Genomic DNA, 16,869 nt, shown 5'->3' on the forward strand with positions numbered 1-16,869 from the left:
CATCACAATTATAAAATATTCCTATTTTTATCCCTATTTTACACTGGTATGGGAGTGACCAAGTTGGAGCTGGGAATTCTCTTAAATAATCAAACCACGATTTTAGCAGGGGGCTTTAAAAATTCCAATTTAAAAAAGAAAAGGTTAAGAAAGGAAAGGATAAAAAAGGAATTTCCACGGCTTCCTTCAAACATCACAGGGAGAGGGGTTTATAAAATTTATTCCAATTTATTTTTTGGGGGGGAAAGGGCACAGGGAACAGGTTTGGAACCCCATGGATGGAACCAGGATTTGAGGCCACCCTTTATTCCCAAACTGTGCCAGCAGCGTGTTCCCACCCCAAAATTTCCTTCCTATGGCTGTGTTCTCCCTGTGGCCGCCCGCACTCCGGCATTCCCAAGAACTGGGAAAGCATGGAAGCTGCTCCTCATGGAATTGCAGTGTTGTGGTAACTTTGGGAACGGATTTTCCACGGTGAATTCCTCAGTACAGGGGGCCCTTCACGCTCCCCGGCTCAGTGAGGCGAGCGGCCGCGTAGGCCGAGGCTCCCAGGCACGCGGCCGGCTCGCAAAATCCCGGGAATCCCGGGGGGCCCGGCAATCCCGGCCTGCCAGCCTCGCCCGGGGAGCCCGGCAGGCCCCGCTCCCCTGCTTTGCCATCCACAGCATGGCCCGGAATGCCCGGGAGACCTGGAATGGGAATGGCATCTTCAGAGAGGGGAATGCGGCTGTTGGGATGCTGAGCCTTGGGAAATAGGGATTGGGGTTTGGGAATGGGAGGAGTGTGGGAAGAGCAATTCCAGAGAGCAGGAAAAAGGTGGCAGAGATGAGGAAGAAGGAAGGGAAGGATGATCCTGGTAGGAGCTTGGTGGGATGAGGCCTAGGCAGATTTTGTGGGATGAATCTGGGAACATTTACAGGATGAACCTGGGCAAGTTCTGTGAGATGAAGCTGATCTTTTGTGGGATGAAGCTGAGGTTTTGTGGGATGAGACTGTTCAGGTTTTGTGGGATGAAGCTGAGGTTTTGTGGGATGAAGCTGAGGTTTTGTGGGATGAGACTGTTCAGGTTTTGTGGGATGAGACTGTTCAGGTTTTGTAGGATGATCTTGTGCCGGTTTTATGGGCAGCTTTTGTGGGAGGATCCTGGGCAGGTTTTGGGTTGATTTATGGGATGAGCCTGGGCAGTTTTTTTGGGATGAACTGGGGCAGTTTTTGTGGGATGAACTGGGGCAGTTTTTTGGGATGAACTGGGGCAGTTTTTAAGGGATGAACTGGGGCAGTTTTTGTGGGATGAACTGGGGCAGTTTTTTGGGATGAACTGAGGCAGTTTTTGAGGGATGAGCCTGTGTAGGCTTTGTGGGATAAATCTGAGCAGGCTGACAGGATGGAGCCGGGCAGGTTTTGTGGGATGGAGCCAAAGGTCCCCGGGCACCCCTGGGCTCATCACCCCAAGGTGCCAAAGGTCACTTGGCCGTGCCAGTGCTGGGGACACCTGGGCTCACCTGGGATCCCTGGAGGACCCGGCATTCCTGGGTGGCCACGGCCAACTTCTCCCCGCTCGCCCTTCTCTCCTCTCTTCCCTGTGGGTATAAAAAGGAGGGAAGGAATCCGTGGAAAGCCCAGCTGGGAGAGGGGATGGGGACAAGCGTGGCAGTGTCACCCCCAGGAGGGTTTGTACCTGGCACCTGCCACCTCCACCCACCTTTGGGTCCGACATTCCCGATCTGCCCGGCAGCTCCCAGGATTCCAGGGACACCTCGGGGTCCCATGGGGCCGTGGGGACCCTGCTCACCAGGCGGCCCTGGGGGCCCGGGGGGGCCGGGGGGTCCCATGGCCCCGACCCCACCCAGGGCAGCTCTCTTGGCACTCACAGCCACCTCTGCCAGCTGCTCTGTGGGGCAGAGAGGGGCCAGGCTGGGATCCATGGGATGGGATCCATGGGATGGGATCCATGGGATGGGATCCATGGGATGGGATGGGATGGGATCCATGGGACGGGATCCATGGGATGGGATGGGATGGGATCCATGGGATGGGATCCATGGGATGGGATCCATGGGATGGGATCCATGGGATGGGATGGGATGGGATCCATGGGATGGGATCCATGGGATGGGATCCATGGGATGGGATCCATGGGACGGGATCCATGGGATGGGATCCATGGGATGGGATGGGACGGGATCCATGGGACGGGATCCATGGGATGGGATCTATGGGATGGGATCCATGGGATGGGATCCATGGGATGGGATCCATGGGATGGGATCCATGGGACGGGATGGGATGGGATCCATGGGATGGGATCCATGGGATGGATCCATGGGATGGATCCATGGGGCCCCACTCAGCCCTCACCTTGCAGCATCTTCAGCACCACATCCACGATGTGCTGGTCCCCAGCATCCCGGCCCTGCCAGGAAGGGAATTTCGCTCCTTCTGTCCCCTGCCAAAGCCATTCCCAACCCAAATCCCAATCCCAGGTCACCTTCCCGCCCTGCTCTTCCCCATTCTGCCCCAGTGCAAGTGCTCCATGCTCAGCTCGCTCCCTGCATCCCGCTCGTGGCATTGGAGTCCAAAATGTTTTTTTAGGGAAAAATCCCAACCCTGCAAACCCCTGCTGCTGGCTGCTTTATATAGGGACGGTTTATGGATGCCATACACAGAATTCTTCCCCAGGAAGGCAGGATCCCACCCCTCCCAGCTCCTCATTCCCAGAGGGATTGGGTGGGAAGGAGAGGACATTCCTGCAGAGCTGGGGCAGTTGAGGGCAGCGGGAGGGCGAGGAGGGATGCGGGATCGGGATACTCACGGCTGTGCCCCGCGGCCCCGGCATTCCCGGCACTCCGCGCTCCCCCACGAGCCCCCGCGGGCCGGGCGGGCCGGGATAACCCCGAATTCCCGGTGCTCCGGCATCCCCCGAAGGGCCCGGAAAGCCGAGGTCTCCCTGGATGCCTTGCTGGAAGAGGGATGGAGGAACAGGGGCATGAGGGGCTCAGCCTGTCCCGGGGCTGCACCCCTAGAGCTCAAAATCTCCCAAAAAACACAGGCGGGGCTGGATCCCACATGGGGCTGAGCCTGAATCCAGGGCTGGATCCCAAATGGGGCTAGGGCTGAACCCAGGGCTGGATCCCAAATGGGGCTAGGGCTGAACCCAGGGCTGGATCCCAAATGGAGCTAGGGCTGAACCCAGGGCTGGATCCCAAATGGAGCTAGGGCTGAACCCAGGGCTGGATCCCAAATGGGGCTGAGCCTGAATCCAGGGCTGGATCCCAAATGGGGCTGAGCCTGAATCCAGGGCTGGATCCCAAATGGGGCTGAACCTGAATCCAGGGCTGGATCCCAAATGGGGCTGAACCTGCATCCAGGGCTGGATCCCAAATGGGGCAGAGCCTGAATCCAGGGCAGAGCCCAGAGGCTGAGCCTCAATTCACAGTTTAACCCCAAAGAGGAGCTGAGCCCAAACCCAGGGCTGATTGTGCTCACTGGCCCCCATCTCCAGGGGAAAACGTTCCCTCAGCACCCAGCAGCTCCATGGATCACCAGCACCTCAGCCAGGAGGATCCACTCTGGCTGAGGATCCCACAAATCCTCTCAAGTTGTGGGGCCCCCTTGGTGCCAAACCCCCCCCTCACTCACCTGTCCCTTGGGTCCTGGCTCTCCTGATTCCCCCTGGGGACAGAGGACACAGGAAAGGCAATGAGGACACAGCAGGAATTTAGGGATGGAGCTGGGATTTAACGCCAGGTGGGATCCCCCAGCATGGGAAGGGATCCCCCAGCATTCTCAGGAATCATTTGAATGCACCCACCTTCTCTCCCTTGAGCCCTGCCAAGCCGTGGACACCTGGATCTCCCTAAAGGAAAGGCAAGGAGAGATGGGAACATTCCCAAAGTCACCCCCACCCTCTGCAGCTTTGGAAACCATCTGGGAATTCATGGAGAATTCATGGAGAAGGTTCCTGGAGCCAGTGTTAAACCCAGCTCTGTTAAACCCAGCTCTGTTAAACCCCTGGGATGTACTCACAATGCTGCCCTTGGGGCCGGTTTTCCCTGGAGAGCCCTGGGAAAAGGGAAAAACGGGATCAGCTCAGTGCAGAGCAGCATCCCCAAGAAGCCACCCTGCTGTCCCTGGAGCTGTCACCTTGTCTCCTTTGACTCCTGGCAAGCCTTGGGGTCCTGGGATGCCCGGTGGGCCCTGCTCGCCCTTCGGCCCCTGGAAATCCAAGGAATATGAGAAAATGAGTGAGGAGACAATGGAAAGGATTTTACCCATCAGGGAATTCTCCCCAAGGCATCGAGGTGCACAGGCAGGTCCCCATCCTTCAGCTGATCCCGACAACCCAACCTCCCCTAAGTCCCAGCTCTGAGGGGGAACAAGGCACAAAACTATGGAGAAACCGTGCCAAGAGCAGTGACCTTCCAGGGATGGATTCCTGTCCCCAGGAAAAGCACCAAAAACCTTTTTTTTTTGGCTGTTTTTCCAGGGCAGGAAAGCTCTGGAGATGGGCTGGGCGGCCTCCCTGCTCTCCTGGGACAGGAGGAAATTCCTGTCCCGGCTGGGGCTGCAAACCCAGCGTGGTCCCATTAATCCCTGAGCTATTCCCTAATACCTCAGCAGCATGACAAGCATGGGATTGACCCCAGGATCAAAGGGGGAGGTCTGGCTGTGTCCCGCTGATCCAGGCTTGGCATCCCCCACCCTGGGGCTGAGCATCCCCCATGTCCCAGCCTGGCTTTGGGGACAACTCAGAGCATCCCACATGTCCCAGCCTGGCTCTGGGGACAGCTCAGAGCATCCCACATGTCCCAGAGTGGCTTTGGGGACAACTCAGAGCATGTCCAGTGTCCCAGCCCAGCTTTGGGGACAGCTCAGAGCATGTCCAGTGTCCCAGTCCAGCTTTGGGGACAATTCAGAACATCCCCAGTGTCCCAGCCTGGCTTTGGGGACAGCTCAGAGCATGTCCAGTGTCCCACCCCAGCTCTGGGGACAACTCACCAGTTTTGGGGACAACTCACCACTCTGCCCTGCTCGCCGGGGGGCCCCACGAGGCCACGCTCACCCCTGTCACCCTGCGGGAAAGGAGCGGGGTCAGGGCCAGCCCCTCCTGGCATGGCCACATCCCCGTGGTGTCCCCAGCTCACCTTCAGCCCGGGGACACCCTGCGGGCCCTGCTCACCCCGAGGTCCGGGCTCACCCTAAAAATGGGAAAGAAAATCCCCACAAAAGATGGGATTCACCGGTGTCCCGTGCTCCTTGGCCTTCCCCGAGGGAGGGGTGGCCCTGTCCTCGTCGCCACCACAGGGTGGTGACAGGAGCAGCGATCCCAGGAGACTCCCAGGAGGAGCAGGGTGGGAATAAAGGGCTCAATTCCGCTTTCAGCTTCCAGGAACCGGGGGAAAAAAAAAGGAGAAAAGAGAGAGATCAACCCCGAGGCTGTGCCCGGGAGGGACATGGGGACATCTCGGTACTTACGAGCTGCCCTGGGGCACCGGTGACACCGGGGTGGCCCCGAGGACCAGCTTCACCCTGGGACAGGAGAGAGGAGGGTCAGTGGGGACAGCGAGGGGACAGTGGGGACGAAACAAACAAAGGAGGGGACAAGAGCCTCTGGGTGGGTGCTCAGAGCCGTCACCCACCTTGTCACCTGGGCCACCTTTGCTTCCCGGCTGGCCAGGCAATCCCTAAGGAAATAAAGCTGGGATCAACCCCTGGGCACAGCTCAGTGTCCCCACAGTGGCCCTGGCACCACTGACCTTGGCACTGGTGTCACCCCTGGGTGTCACCCCTGGACACAGCTCAGTGTCCCTGCAGGGTGCTGGCACCCCTGGCAGAGGGGTGTCACCCCTCAGGGGACAGGCTGGGGGGTCCTGCACTCACAGCTTGTCCCCGGTGTCCCGGCGTTCCCGGGCGTCCGGCCTGTCCTGTGCCACCCTGTGAGGGGGAGAGGGGGTGTCACCGGGAATGGGGTGCCCACAGGTAGGCAAGGGACTCCTGCCCAAGGGGGGACACTGCCCCTGACCCTGTGGCCAGGAGCTGCCACGCCAAGGGACGTTATTCCCTTTGCCATTCCCAGCAGGGACATTCCCTGTGCGAGCACCTGCAGCTCTCACCTTCACTCCAGGAATACCTGGGGTGCCATCCTTGCCGTCGATGCCTGGGAGGCCCTGGAAGGGGAGAAGAGTCACTCATGTGACACCTCAAAGGGACCCAAAGGCTCCCGGTGGGGACAAAAATAAATGTGGGAAGTGAAAAGAACAGTCCAGGTCTGTGCTGGAGGGGACAAGGACATGCGATGGCACAGGTGTCACCAGCTGAACTCACATTCTCGCCCTTGGGGCCGGTGTCACCCTGGGGTCCCCTGATGCCACGGCCACCCTAGAGCAGGAGGGATCAAGTGTCAGTGTCCTGCTGGGGATGGAGCTGGGAGATGGAGATGCCCCTCGAGGGCACCCCAATCCCTTTCCATGTGGGAACGGTGCCAGGCTGGGGAAAAGGGGACAGTGACACTGGAGGGGGGACACCTACCAGCTCTCCCTTGTCACCAGGGTCCCCAGGTGGTCCCTTGGGGCCTTCCCTGCCCTGGAGGAGAGAGGAAAGCAAGGATTGAGCAGGGAAAAGTGGGATCCCAGAGCACCCAGGGGTGAGGGGGCACCCACCGGCCGCCCCGCTGCTCCGATGCTGCCGACCATACCCTTGTACCCAGCGGGACCCTGGAAAGAGAGCATGGAAAGGTCAGCTCCCATCCCAATCCATCCTTGCTCCAGAGGGAGCATCCTTGAGATGGCCCAGCATGGGAAGGATGCCGCAGGGAATGATTTCCATGGGATCTCGATCCCGGAGCCGGGGGATGCCACCTGCACTCACCGTCTCTCCCTTGGGTCCTGCCATGCCAGGATAACCCCTGAGGCCCTGAGGTCCCTGCAGGGAAGGAAACCACAGCCAATTTAGCTGGAAATAAACCCCCCGAGCAGCCCAGGGGGAAGCAGCAATTACAGCAAAACCTGACACTGGGAATCCACCAGTTTTGCCAAACACGAGGAATTCCAGTCCCTCCTAATTCCAGAGCCCCCCACCAGGTGCTTTTCCAGCTGTCAGTTCCATAACTCCAGCGGGCCCAAACTGGAGCCACTTCCCTGTGCCAGAGCTCTTGGCTTCAAAGTGGTTTTGCCCCTTCCTGGTGTGGAGGGCTTAGCCCAGTAATTGCTTTTCATCTTCAAAGTGCTCCAAGAATTCCAGTGGCTTTAATTCCCCTCAAGGCAAGGAGGACTCAGTGTACAGCAGGGATTTATCCCAACTTATCCCTGGGAACAACCCAGGTGCCCGTGGAGCTCTCCAGAGGGAGAGGTGGTGGCATCCACAGCTGGGAGAGGGATGGGATGAAGGCTTTGCTTCAGTCCTAGTGCTGGGAGGGGGGACATGCCAGTGTCACCTCCCTGGTGTTGGGGACAAGGACAAAGAGCCCACTCCCAGTTCCTGCAGCACTTGGGGGACAGGGGAAAAAGGAATACAGGATTTACCGGAGGGCCTGGGACTCCTTGTTCTCCAGAGGCACCAACGTCTCCCTTGGGGCCCTGGGAATGGAGAGAAAAAGAAATGTTGGAGGGAGAGGGGGGACAAAGCACCCTGGGGACACCACAGCCCCCACCTGGCACCCAGCAGGGGATGGGGACAGGGGGCCCTGCCCAGGAGGCCACCATGGGAAGGTCACCGTGGTCTCCCATTCCCTCGTTTCCCATCTCCCTCTTTACTCTTTTCTTCCTTTCCCTTCCCAAAACTCCTTCCCTGGGTCCAGCCCCACAGGGACAGCCACACCTGGATCCTTCTGGGATCTGGCTGGGATCCAGCTGAGATCCTTCTGGGATCCTGTGGGATCCTGCTGGGATCCTGCTGGGATCCAGCTGAGATCCTGGTGGGATCCTGGTGGGATCCAGCTGAGATCCTGGTGGAACACTCACCGGCTCTCCCTGCTTGCCGGGCTCTCCGAGGGCCCCGGGGCGGCCTCTGTGTCCCTGAGGGGAGGAGAGGAAATCCATGAGGAAAACCCCGGCAAAGCCGCAGGGTCCTGGCACCATCCTGGTGGCCACATCCCACAGAGCCATCCTGCCACCACATCCCACCCTGGCGTGCCCAGAGGGGACGTGGTGGGACTCAGAATCTCACAGGTGCCATGGAATGCTCTCAGAATCCCACAGGTGACATTGGGGGGGCTCAGAATCCCACAGGTGACATTGGGGGACCCAAAATCCCACAGGTGACATTGGGGGGGTTCAGAATCCCACAGGTGACATTGGGGGAGCTCAGAATCCCACAGGTGACATTGGGGGGGCTCAGAATCCCACAGGTGACATTGGGGGAGCTCAGAATCCCACAGGTGACATTGGGGGAGCTCAGAATCCCACAGGTGACATTGGGGGAGCTCAGAATCCCACAGGTGACATTGGGGGAGCTCAGAATCCCACAGGTGACATTGGGGGACCCAAAATCCCACAGGTGACATTGGGGGGGTTCAGAATCCCACAGGTGACATTGGGGGGGCTCAGAATCCTACAGGTGACATTGGGGGGACTCAGAATCCCACAGGTGACATTGGGGGACTCAGAATCCCACAGGTGACATTGGGGGACTCAGAATCCCACAGGTGACATCCTGAGCTGGAGCTGGGGCTTTGGCACAGGGTGCCACCCCCAGGAAGGGGCTGGGGACCCTCAGGGACCATTCCCACAGCACCTTTTCCTCCAGGCCTCCTTGTCCTGGTGCTCCAGAGATCCCAGAGAAGGATCCTTCACTCCACCACATCCTGGAAGTGACAATTCCCATTTTTCCCCCCCACAGCAGCTCCAGGCCTTCCTTACCTTCAGTCCCTGCAGTCCCTGGGGGCCCTTGGGACCTGGGGGGCAGCTGGTGGGGCACTGGGAGAAGATGAAGGACAAGGATGAGTTGGGAATGACTGGGAAAAGTCTGGACACACCCTGGTCACAGCAGGAGACAAGGTCATGGCAGCTCTCACCAGGAAATCAGCGCTGCCTTCCAGGCCTTGGAGGTGTCCCGGGAGGCCCTGCAGGGAAGGAAACCTGTGAATTCTGTGGTTGGTTTTACATCAGGATGGATCAGGGAGCAAGGAATGGGGTGGGAGGTGAGAGCCAGAGCCTGAATTCCAGCTCCAGTCCCTGGGATGAGCCTGGGGAAGGTTGTCCCTCCTGGAGGTAGCTGGGAGATACTCACGGGTTTCCCTGGAGGGCCTGGGGGACCTCTGGGGCCTTCGGGTCCGGGATCACCCTGGGAAAGAAGGCCAGGAAAGGAGAATTTGGGATGGGGAGGGAGGTGGAGAGCCAAAGAGCCGGTGTGTCCCAGCAGGAATGGGGACACCCCCAGGGTGATGGCACCAGGGGAACCTCCAGTCCCACGTTCCAAGATCATCCCTGACTATCCCAGGAGCCCTGAAGGGCACAGAAGCAGCTCCTGGTAGAAGGAGGGGAGGTTTTTCCATGCCCCCTCCTGACTCCTCACCTTGGGTCCCAGCACCCCGATCTCTCCGGGAAGTCCAACCTGGCCTGGAAGCCCCTTAGGGAGAAGGGAGAGAAATCCATGGAATGAGAGAGGTCCCATCCTGATTCCTCCCTTCTGGGGATGCTGAGGTTTGAGCTCCTCCCGCACAATTCCAAGCAGGACCCCAGGCCACCCATCCCAGCCCCAGCGTGGCACTTACGGGGGGTCCTGGCAGTGAAGGACCCTGCAACAAAAAGCAAGCTTCAATTGGTTTAAATTCCCCAAATCCATCAGAATTCCTGCCCCAAGGAGGGCCATTCCCGCCCTGGCACCAAGGATGGGGCAGGGAGGACTTGGAGGGTCCCCACCACACCCCTGGGAGCAGCAGATACTCACAGGGAGCCCTGGTGGCCCTGGGAGTCCAGGCTGGCCCTGCCAGGACACAAGAGCAGAGTCAGGAGCTGGAAAAGGAGGATCTGCCCTGGCAATTCCCCCTCCCTGGATGCAGCCTCAGGGCCAAAAACCCTGTCAGCCATGGATCCTGCATCCATGGATCCCTTCCAGAGGGATGGAGATGATCCTAGGCTGGGCCTGGGAGGGGAGGGGGGAGCCTGGAAAGGTGGGAGCCTGGGAATGTGGGGAAACTGGGAATGTGGGATCCTGGGAAGGTGGGAAATTGGGAATATGGGAGCTTGGGAAGGTGGGAATTTGGGAATGTGGGAGCTTGGGAAGGTGGGAATTTGGGAATATGGGATCTTGGGAAGGTGGGCAATTAGTAATGTGGGAGCTTGGGAAGGTGGGAAATTGGGAATGTGGGATCCTGGGAAGGTGGGAATTTGGGAATATGGGAGTTGGGGCGGCCCCTCACTCACTTTAACTCCTGGCCTGCCGACAGGTCCTGGCTCCCCTTTCGCTCCCGTCAGGCCCTGCAAGGGAAGAGACACAGGGAGTCATTCCCATTCCTCCTGCTCTCCAGACAGGAATTTCTGCTGGGTTGAATCCATCAGGGGGGGCCAAGGGCGGAATTCCATGACACGGGGGTGCCCTCCAAGGACCCTCACACCCTGGGCACGTCCAGCCTGGCAGGTACACATGGGAAGCTCCACCCATCCCTGATCCTGGTTTTACCCCTGGGATGGGGCAGGAACCCACCCAAACCTTCCCAGGCTCCCACCACACACCCCTGGGACCCCACCCAGGGGACCTGGGGACAGGCCCAGCTCTGTCCCCTTCCTGCCACCACTTCTGCCAGGCTGTGCCCAGGAGGGGACAGTGGCAAAGTCACCAGTGCCACCTCCTGGGTGCCAAGGAAGTGGGGACAGCGGGGGACTAGGAATTGCTTCAGATTTATACTGGGGGAAAACAAGAGGAGCTCTGCTGGGATCCCAAAGTTGGGCAGGGGTGGAAGAAGCAATTCCCAAGTTCTTCTGGAATTCCCGAGCTCTTCTGGAATTCCCAGGGTGGGAAGGGGTGACAGAAACTCTTTTGGAGTTCCCAAGGTGGGAAGGGGTGACAGAAGCTCTTCCTGAGCTCATTTGGGATTCCCAAGGTAGTTGCAGCTCCTGCAGAAGGGGATTTGGGCATGTTTTCATGTGGTGTCCCCCAGACACTGGGGACAGGAGGAGTTTGCTGGGACCCCGCGGGCAGGGACACCACCAGGGGATGGGGTCAGTTCTCACATCAATGCCCGGCTTCCCTGGAGGTCCATCTGGCCCAGGGGCTCCAGGCTCACCCTTGACACCCTGGAAAAAAGATGGGATCGGGTTGGAATGAGCCCCTCTGGAAGGAGCGGGATCACCGGGAAGCCGAGGGAGGGCTGGGTACTCACCGGGGATCCCGGGGCTCCGGCAGGACCTTTGTCACCCTGGGAAAAGGGGAGAAGGTGGAAAAGCGATCGCTCACCCCACAGAGCCCATCCTGGGGGTTTTGGGATCCCTGTCCCACTCCTAAGACAGGAGGGAGGTGCTGGATCCCACAGGCAGGGCAGGATGGGGCAGCGTTGGGAAGAGTGGGCTGGGCTGGGCTTTTGTGAGGGTTTTATTGGGGTTTTGTGAGGGGGAATTGGGCTTTTGTGAGGGGGAATTGGGGTTTTGTGAGGGTTTTATTGGGGTTTTGTGAGGCTTTTATTGGTCTTTTGTGAGGGTTTTATTGGGGTTTTGTGAGGAGGAATTGGGGTTTTGTGAGGGGGAATTGGGGTTTTGTGAGGGTTTTCTTGGGGTTTTGTGAAGGGGAATTGGGGTTTTGTGAGGGGGAATTGGGGTTTTGTGAGGGGGAATTGGGGTTTTGTGGGGGTTTTATGGGGGTTTTGTGAGGGGGAATTGGGCTTTTGTGAGGTTTTTGTGGGGGTTTGGTGAGGGTTTTCTTGGGGTTTTGTGAGGGGGAATTGGGGTTTTGTGAGGGTTTTCTTGGGGTTTTGTGAAGGGGAATTGGGGTTTTGTGAGGGGGAATTGGGGTTTTGTGAGGGGGAATTGGGGTTTTGTGAGGGTTTTCTTGGGGTTTTGTGAAGGGGAATTGGGGTTTTGTGAGGGGGAATTGGGGTTTTGTGAGGGTTTTCCTGGGGTTTTGTGAGGGGGAATTGGGCTTTTGTGAGGGTTTGCTTGGGGTTTTGTGAGGGTTTTCTTGGGGTTTTGTGAGGGTTTTCTTGGGGTTTTGTGAGGGTTTTCTTGGGGCTTTTGTGAGGGGGAATTGGGGTTTTGTGAGGGTTTTCTTGGGGTTTTGTGAGGGGGAATTGGGGTTTTGTGAGGGGGAATTGGGGTTTTGTGAGGGTTTTCTTGGGGTTTTGTGAAGGGGAATTGGGGTTTTGTGAGGGTTTTCTTGGGGTTTTGGGGAGGGGGATTTGGGGTTTTGTGAGGGGGAATTGGGGTTTTGTGAGGGCTTTATTGGGGTTTTGTGAGGGGGAATTGGGGTTTTGTGAGGGGGAATTGGGGTTTTGTGAGGGGGAATTGGGGTTTTGTGAGGGGGAATTGGTGGAGGTTGTTCTAGGGTTTTGTTAGGGCCGTGCTGGGATTTTTGGGGTGTTTTTTTGAGGGTTTTGAGAGGGTTTTCCTGGGGTTTGTGAAGGGCTGGCATTTTGTGAGGGCTGTGATGGGGTTTTATGAGGGCTTGCTGGGGTTTCCAAAGCAGTGTGGCTGCTCTGGGTATAAATAACACCAAAATAACACCGCATCCTGGAGAAATTTCTGCTGCCTCAGAGGGCTCCCCTCTGTTCGGGCCCCCATTCCAGAGCCACAATCCCTCTGCAGGAACCCCACTGGGATTGTCACTGTCTCCCACATCCCCCCTTCATGGGTATCTCTGGGGTGGTCCCTGCCCCAACCCCTCCGAGCATCCTCCAGTGCATTCCAACCTCCCTGCCCTGCATTCCCCAAAAATCAACTCAGGCCCCGATTCCCGAGCTGTGGATGGAGCTGGATTTGGGGTGCAGCCTCTGTTTGCTGCCAGCAGCAGAGCTGGGGCTGCTCCATCTGCCCTAAATCAGGAGTGGGAGCAGCACGGAGCACCCGTGCCACTCACAATGTCCCTTTTGTGTCCCCTCCCTCCCTCCCCACGGTTCCCGTCACTCACGTCGATGCCATCGGCTCCCGGCACTCCTGAGGGACCGGGGGGCCCCCGTGGGCCGGGCTCTCCTGGAGGCCCTCGCTGTGGGGAGAAAGGGATCTAAGTCAGGAAGGACCCCGGGATGTGTGGGGGGCACAGGGAGCCGCTGGAATGTAGCGGGAATTCCAGGGGGCTGGGATGGAGAACACGCCGAGGGGTCGGAGCTCTGCGTGGATGGGGAAATCCAGGACATTTCCTCACTCTGGCACCTCCAGCTCCTCATTCCCTGCCCAGTTTCTATCCCATTTCTCCCATCTCCTGCTCTGGGGTCCACAGGGAACAGAGCAGGGTCTCCATGGGGTGATGGCAGTGTTTTTATCCCTCTTTCCTCTTTCCCTAGATCTCCTGCCCTGGTGGAGTGGGATCTCCATGGGATGACAATTTTATCCCATCTCTGCTCTCTCTTTCCCTGGTGTCCATGGCCTCTTATCCCAATGGAGCAGGGATCTCCATGGGATGACAATTTTATCCCATCTCTGCTCCCTCTTTCCTTGGTTTTGGTTTTTTCCCTCTTTGCCTGGCTGGAGCAGGGTCTCCAAGCATTTCTACCCCATTTCTGTCACCCCTTTTTCCTGAAAATTAAACCTTCTGATAATGTTTCCATAGTTTTAGTTGCTTTCCCATGACAGCCTTATAAACATGAGTTGTTTATCACATTCCTTCTAAGAAACGTCTTTGGATGGATGTTTTGCATGTCCAGTGTGCTTGGAAAGGTGGTAACAATTATCCAATCCCTGGTCATTGTTGAGAATCTATAAATACTGGAGTCAGAGAAAAAAGTCATGGTTTTTTGTTCTGACACTGAGAGTGTTCCTGTGAATCATTTTGTGTCCTTTAGTGACACCTTTTCCTGCCCTAACAGAGCAGGGTGTCCATGGGGTGAGAGCAGCACTTCCAAAGACCCCTTTTAGCTCAGAGTGGGATTTCTGGAAGCACTGGCAGAATTCAGGTGCCCAAACGCCCAGGATGAGGTGGAGACCCCCAACACCTCTGTGTGAGCTCTCCCTGGGCCAGGCTGGCTCCGCTCCCAGGCTCCAGACAAAAGCTCCATTCAGAGAAGCTCCCGGAGCCCAGTCCTGGCTTTGAGGTTTGCACAGGACTCGGCAAAGAAACCTCTGTTATCCTAACAGGGAGTTCAGGGGGAAGAGATTCCAGTCCTGGAGACTGGAGCCCTGGTGTTCCTGGAAATGGGAAGCAGACAGTGGCTGGGCTGCACTCCTGCGGCTCCTCCAGCCTCCCAGGCTGGGTTCATTTCAGAATGAAATATAAATATAAGAAATAAATATAGGAATAAATGTAAATCTGTAGAGATGAGAGGTGTTTCTGGTTCATGGACACAACAGGAGAGCCCTGGCTCCACCTTGGATCAATCCCTGAGCTAGGGAGGGAGCGAGTCCCCATCGCTGGGATCATGCCTGAATGGCACCTTTGTCCTGCCCAAGGAACGAATTCCAAAGGGTTCCTTGTTCCCGAAATTCCCACATCCCCCTTGCTCCGCTCCGCTGCCCCCACAAGCCCATGGGGACCCCGGGGGGGTTTTGGAAGGAGCTGTCCCTCCGTTTCCAACAGGCAGCTCAGGAGCCACATGGAAAAATTTCCCCGAACCTCTAAAATCTGTTGGTTTTGTTGGTTTTTTTCTTGCAGTTGTAAGGCAAGGAGAGTCTTTCCAGGTGGAATCCCGCTGCCTACCCCGCTCCAGAGCTCACATTCCCTTTTTCCAGATCCATTTTCTCCTACCCCTGGGTGAGTTTGGAGAGTCCACGGGGACCCCTCGGCAGCCCCCCCGGAGCCCTGGGACAACCCCGGGAGGGTCCGGGACCCCCCAGCCCTGCACAGCCCGGATCTGCAGCACATCCCAGGAAAGCAGGAGCAAATTTCCCAGAAAATCCAGTGGGAAAGACACAGCCCCCCCCCCCCCTGCTGCTCCAGGGGGAAATCAAACTAAACTTGTTTAGCCAACAATTCCCTTATTTCCAAGCCCGCACTTCCCGCACGGTGTCGGGCGGGTCTGGGCTGAGGCTGTTCCCACCCTCCCAGGGGGGCATTCCTGAGAAAAGCAAGGGAAAAGCGGGGAATAAACCCAAAGCGCTCAGCACTGCGAGGGAGCGGAGATGGGGAATGTCCCCTCTCTATCCCCATCCCTTCTCCATCCCCTCTCCATCCCCTCTCCATCCCCATTCCTGCCCGGAGTGGAGCGGGATCGCGCCCGGCACTTACGAGCTGGGCCAGGCAGAGGCAGGAGGCTTGGAGCAGGAGCCAGAGCTGCGACACGAGGGTGACACGGGTGACACGGGCCATGGCGAGCGCGGCTGGCACCGAGCGCGGCTGGCACCGAGCGCCGGCGGCCCCGACTCGCAGCGCTCCGGGACCCTGGGCGGGCAGGGGGAGGGGGAGGAGGGGGAGGAGGAGGAGGAGGAGGAGGAGGAGGAGGAGGAGGGAGGAGGCTCATTAATATGGAACAGAGGGATGAGGGCAGGTCCCCGCCCCTCTCAGGTGAGCCCGCGGTTATTGCGGGCTGGATGGGGACGGGATCTGGCACCACGGGGACAGGATTTGGCACGAATGAGACAGAATTTGGCACCATGGGGACAGGATTTGGCACAAATGGGGATGGGATTTGGCATGATGGGGACAGGATTTGGCACAATGGGGACGGGATTTGGCACGAATGAGACAGAATTTGGCACCATGGGGACAGGATTTGGCACAAATGGGGACGGGATTTGGCATGATGGGGACAGGATTTGGCACGATGGGGACGGGATTTGGCACGATGGGGACAGGATTTGGCATGATGGGGACAGGATTTGGCACGATGGGGACGGGATTTGGCACAATGGAGACAGGATTTGGCATGATGGGGACGGGATCTGGCACAAATGGGACAGAATTTGGCACCATGGGGACAGGATTTGGCACAAATGGGACGGGATTTGGCACGATGGAGACGGGATCTGGCACAGACAAGGTGCTGGGACAGGACGGGGATGACCTCGGGAGCTGCTGCTGGGGACAGCCTGGCCAGGATGTGCCAGGGGGTCCCCGTGGTGTCCCCATCACGATGCCACCCCAGTGCCACTGCCTGTTGTGGCTGCAGCTCCCCCACACCCCGAGATGGGGGTGGCACTGGGAACCAGTTCCTGCCACCCCAGGGAAGCTCCTGGGGGATTCCTGCCCCAATTCCTGCCCTGTGACCCCCGTGGGCATGTCCCCATGTCCCCATAGTGGCGCTGAGAGGGAAGGGGGGGATCGCAGGGACAGTTCCCACGGGGGGATGGATGTCCCGCTCACACCCCCATTCCCATTCCCAGTTGCCATTCCCAGGGAACACGGGATGATTCATCCCGGCCATTTCCTCCTCCTCCTCCTCCCAAGAGCTCCAAGGCTCCTCAATGCTCCGCTGATTCATCGCCTTTGGGGCTCGGCGATTTGGGATTGGGGCAGGGATGACACGGCCGGGCACAGGGCCATCCCAGCACGGACCAGTTGGGACTGGGAATGCTCCGCTCTGCGCTGGGATCTCTCCTGGATTGTTCTCTCCACGTCCCAGCCTGAAAGGGAAGTAATTCCACCAAAACCTGGGGGTTCGAGGCAATAAAGGATCCAGGCTGAGAGCATCTGGGAGCATCACCTTCTGTTTATCTCTCCCCCGGAGCTGCTGGGATGCTCCTGCTCGTGCCCGAGTGTCCCAGCACTGTCCCTTTCTGGGACACGAGTGTCACTTTTGGGCGGATTATGTAATTCCGGCTGTTTCTCAGAGTACTTCAGTGACAGATTTTTGTC

General features: G+C 58.1%; 1 protein-coding gene across 1 annotated transcript; it reads right to left on the minus strand.

Moving 5' to 3' along the window:
- Window positions 1–204: 204 nt before the first annotated feature.
- Window positions 205–15,428, minus strand: COL9A2 (collagen type IX alpha 2 chain). Its single transcript, XM_005529833.2, has 32 exons — window positions 15,304–15,428; window positions 13,054–13,128; window positions 11,318–11,353; window positions 11,169–11,231; window positions 10,362–10,415; window positions 9,886–9,921; window positions 9,710–9,733; window positions 9,511–9,564; window positions 9,226–9,279; window positions 9,011–9,058; window positions 8,856–8,912; window positions 7,959–8,012; window positions 7,521–7,574; window positions 6,868–6,921; window positions 6,660–6,713; window positions 6,529–6,582; window positions 6,325–6,378; window positions 6,114–6,167; window positions 5,881–5,934; window positions 5,640–5,684; window positions 5,476–5,529; window positions 5,145–5,198; window positions 5,019–5,072; window positions 4,144–4,215; window positions 4,027–4,062; window positions 3,812–3,856; window positions 3,640–3,672; window positions 2,813–2,959; window positions 2,359–2,413; window positions 1,703–1,891; window positions 1,503–1,580; window positions 205–689 (listed from the first exon to the last, which is right to left on the minus strand). Exons 1-32 carry the CDS (start codon window positions 15,382–15,384, stop codon window positions 484–486), a joined length of 2,082 nt encoding a protein of 693 aa, XP_005529890.1. The 5' UTR covers window positions 15,385–15,428; the 3' UTR covers window positions 205–483.
- Window positions 15,429–16,869: the final 1,441 nt, after the last annotated feature.

The sequence above is a fragment of the Pseudopodoces humilis genome, chromosome 27, assembly GCF_049639895.1.
Source record: "Pseudopodoces humilis isolate 2021_Gansu_Grassland_sample_001 chromosome 27, ASM4963989v1, whole genome shotgun sequence".
Classification (NCBI taxonomy): Eukaryota; Metazoa; Chordata; class Aves; order Passeriformes; family Paridae; genus Pseudopodoces; species Pseudopodoces humilis.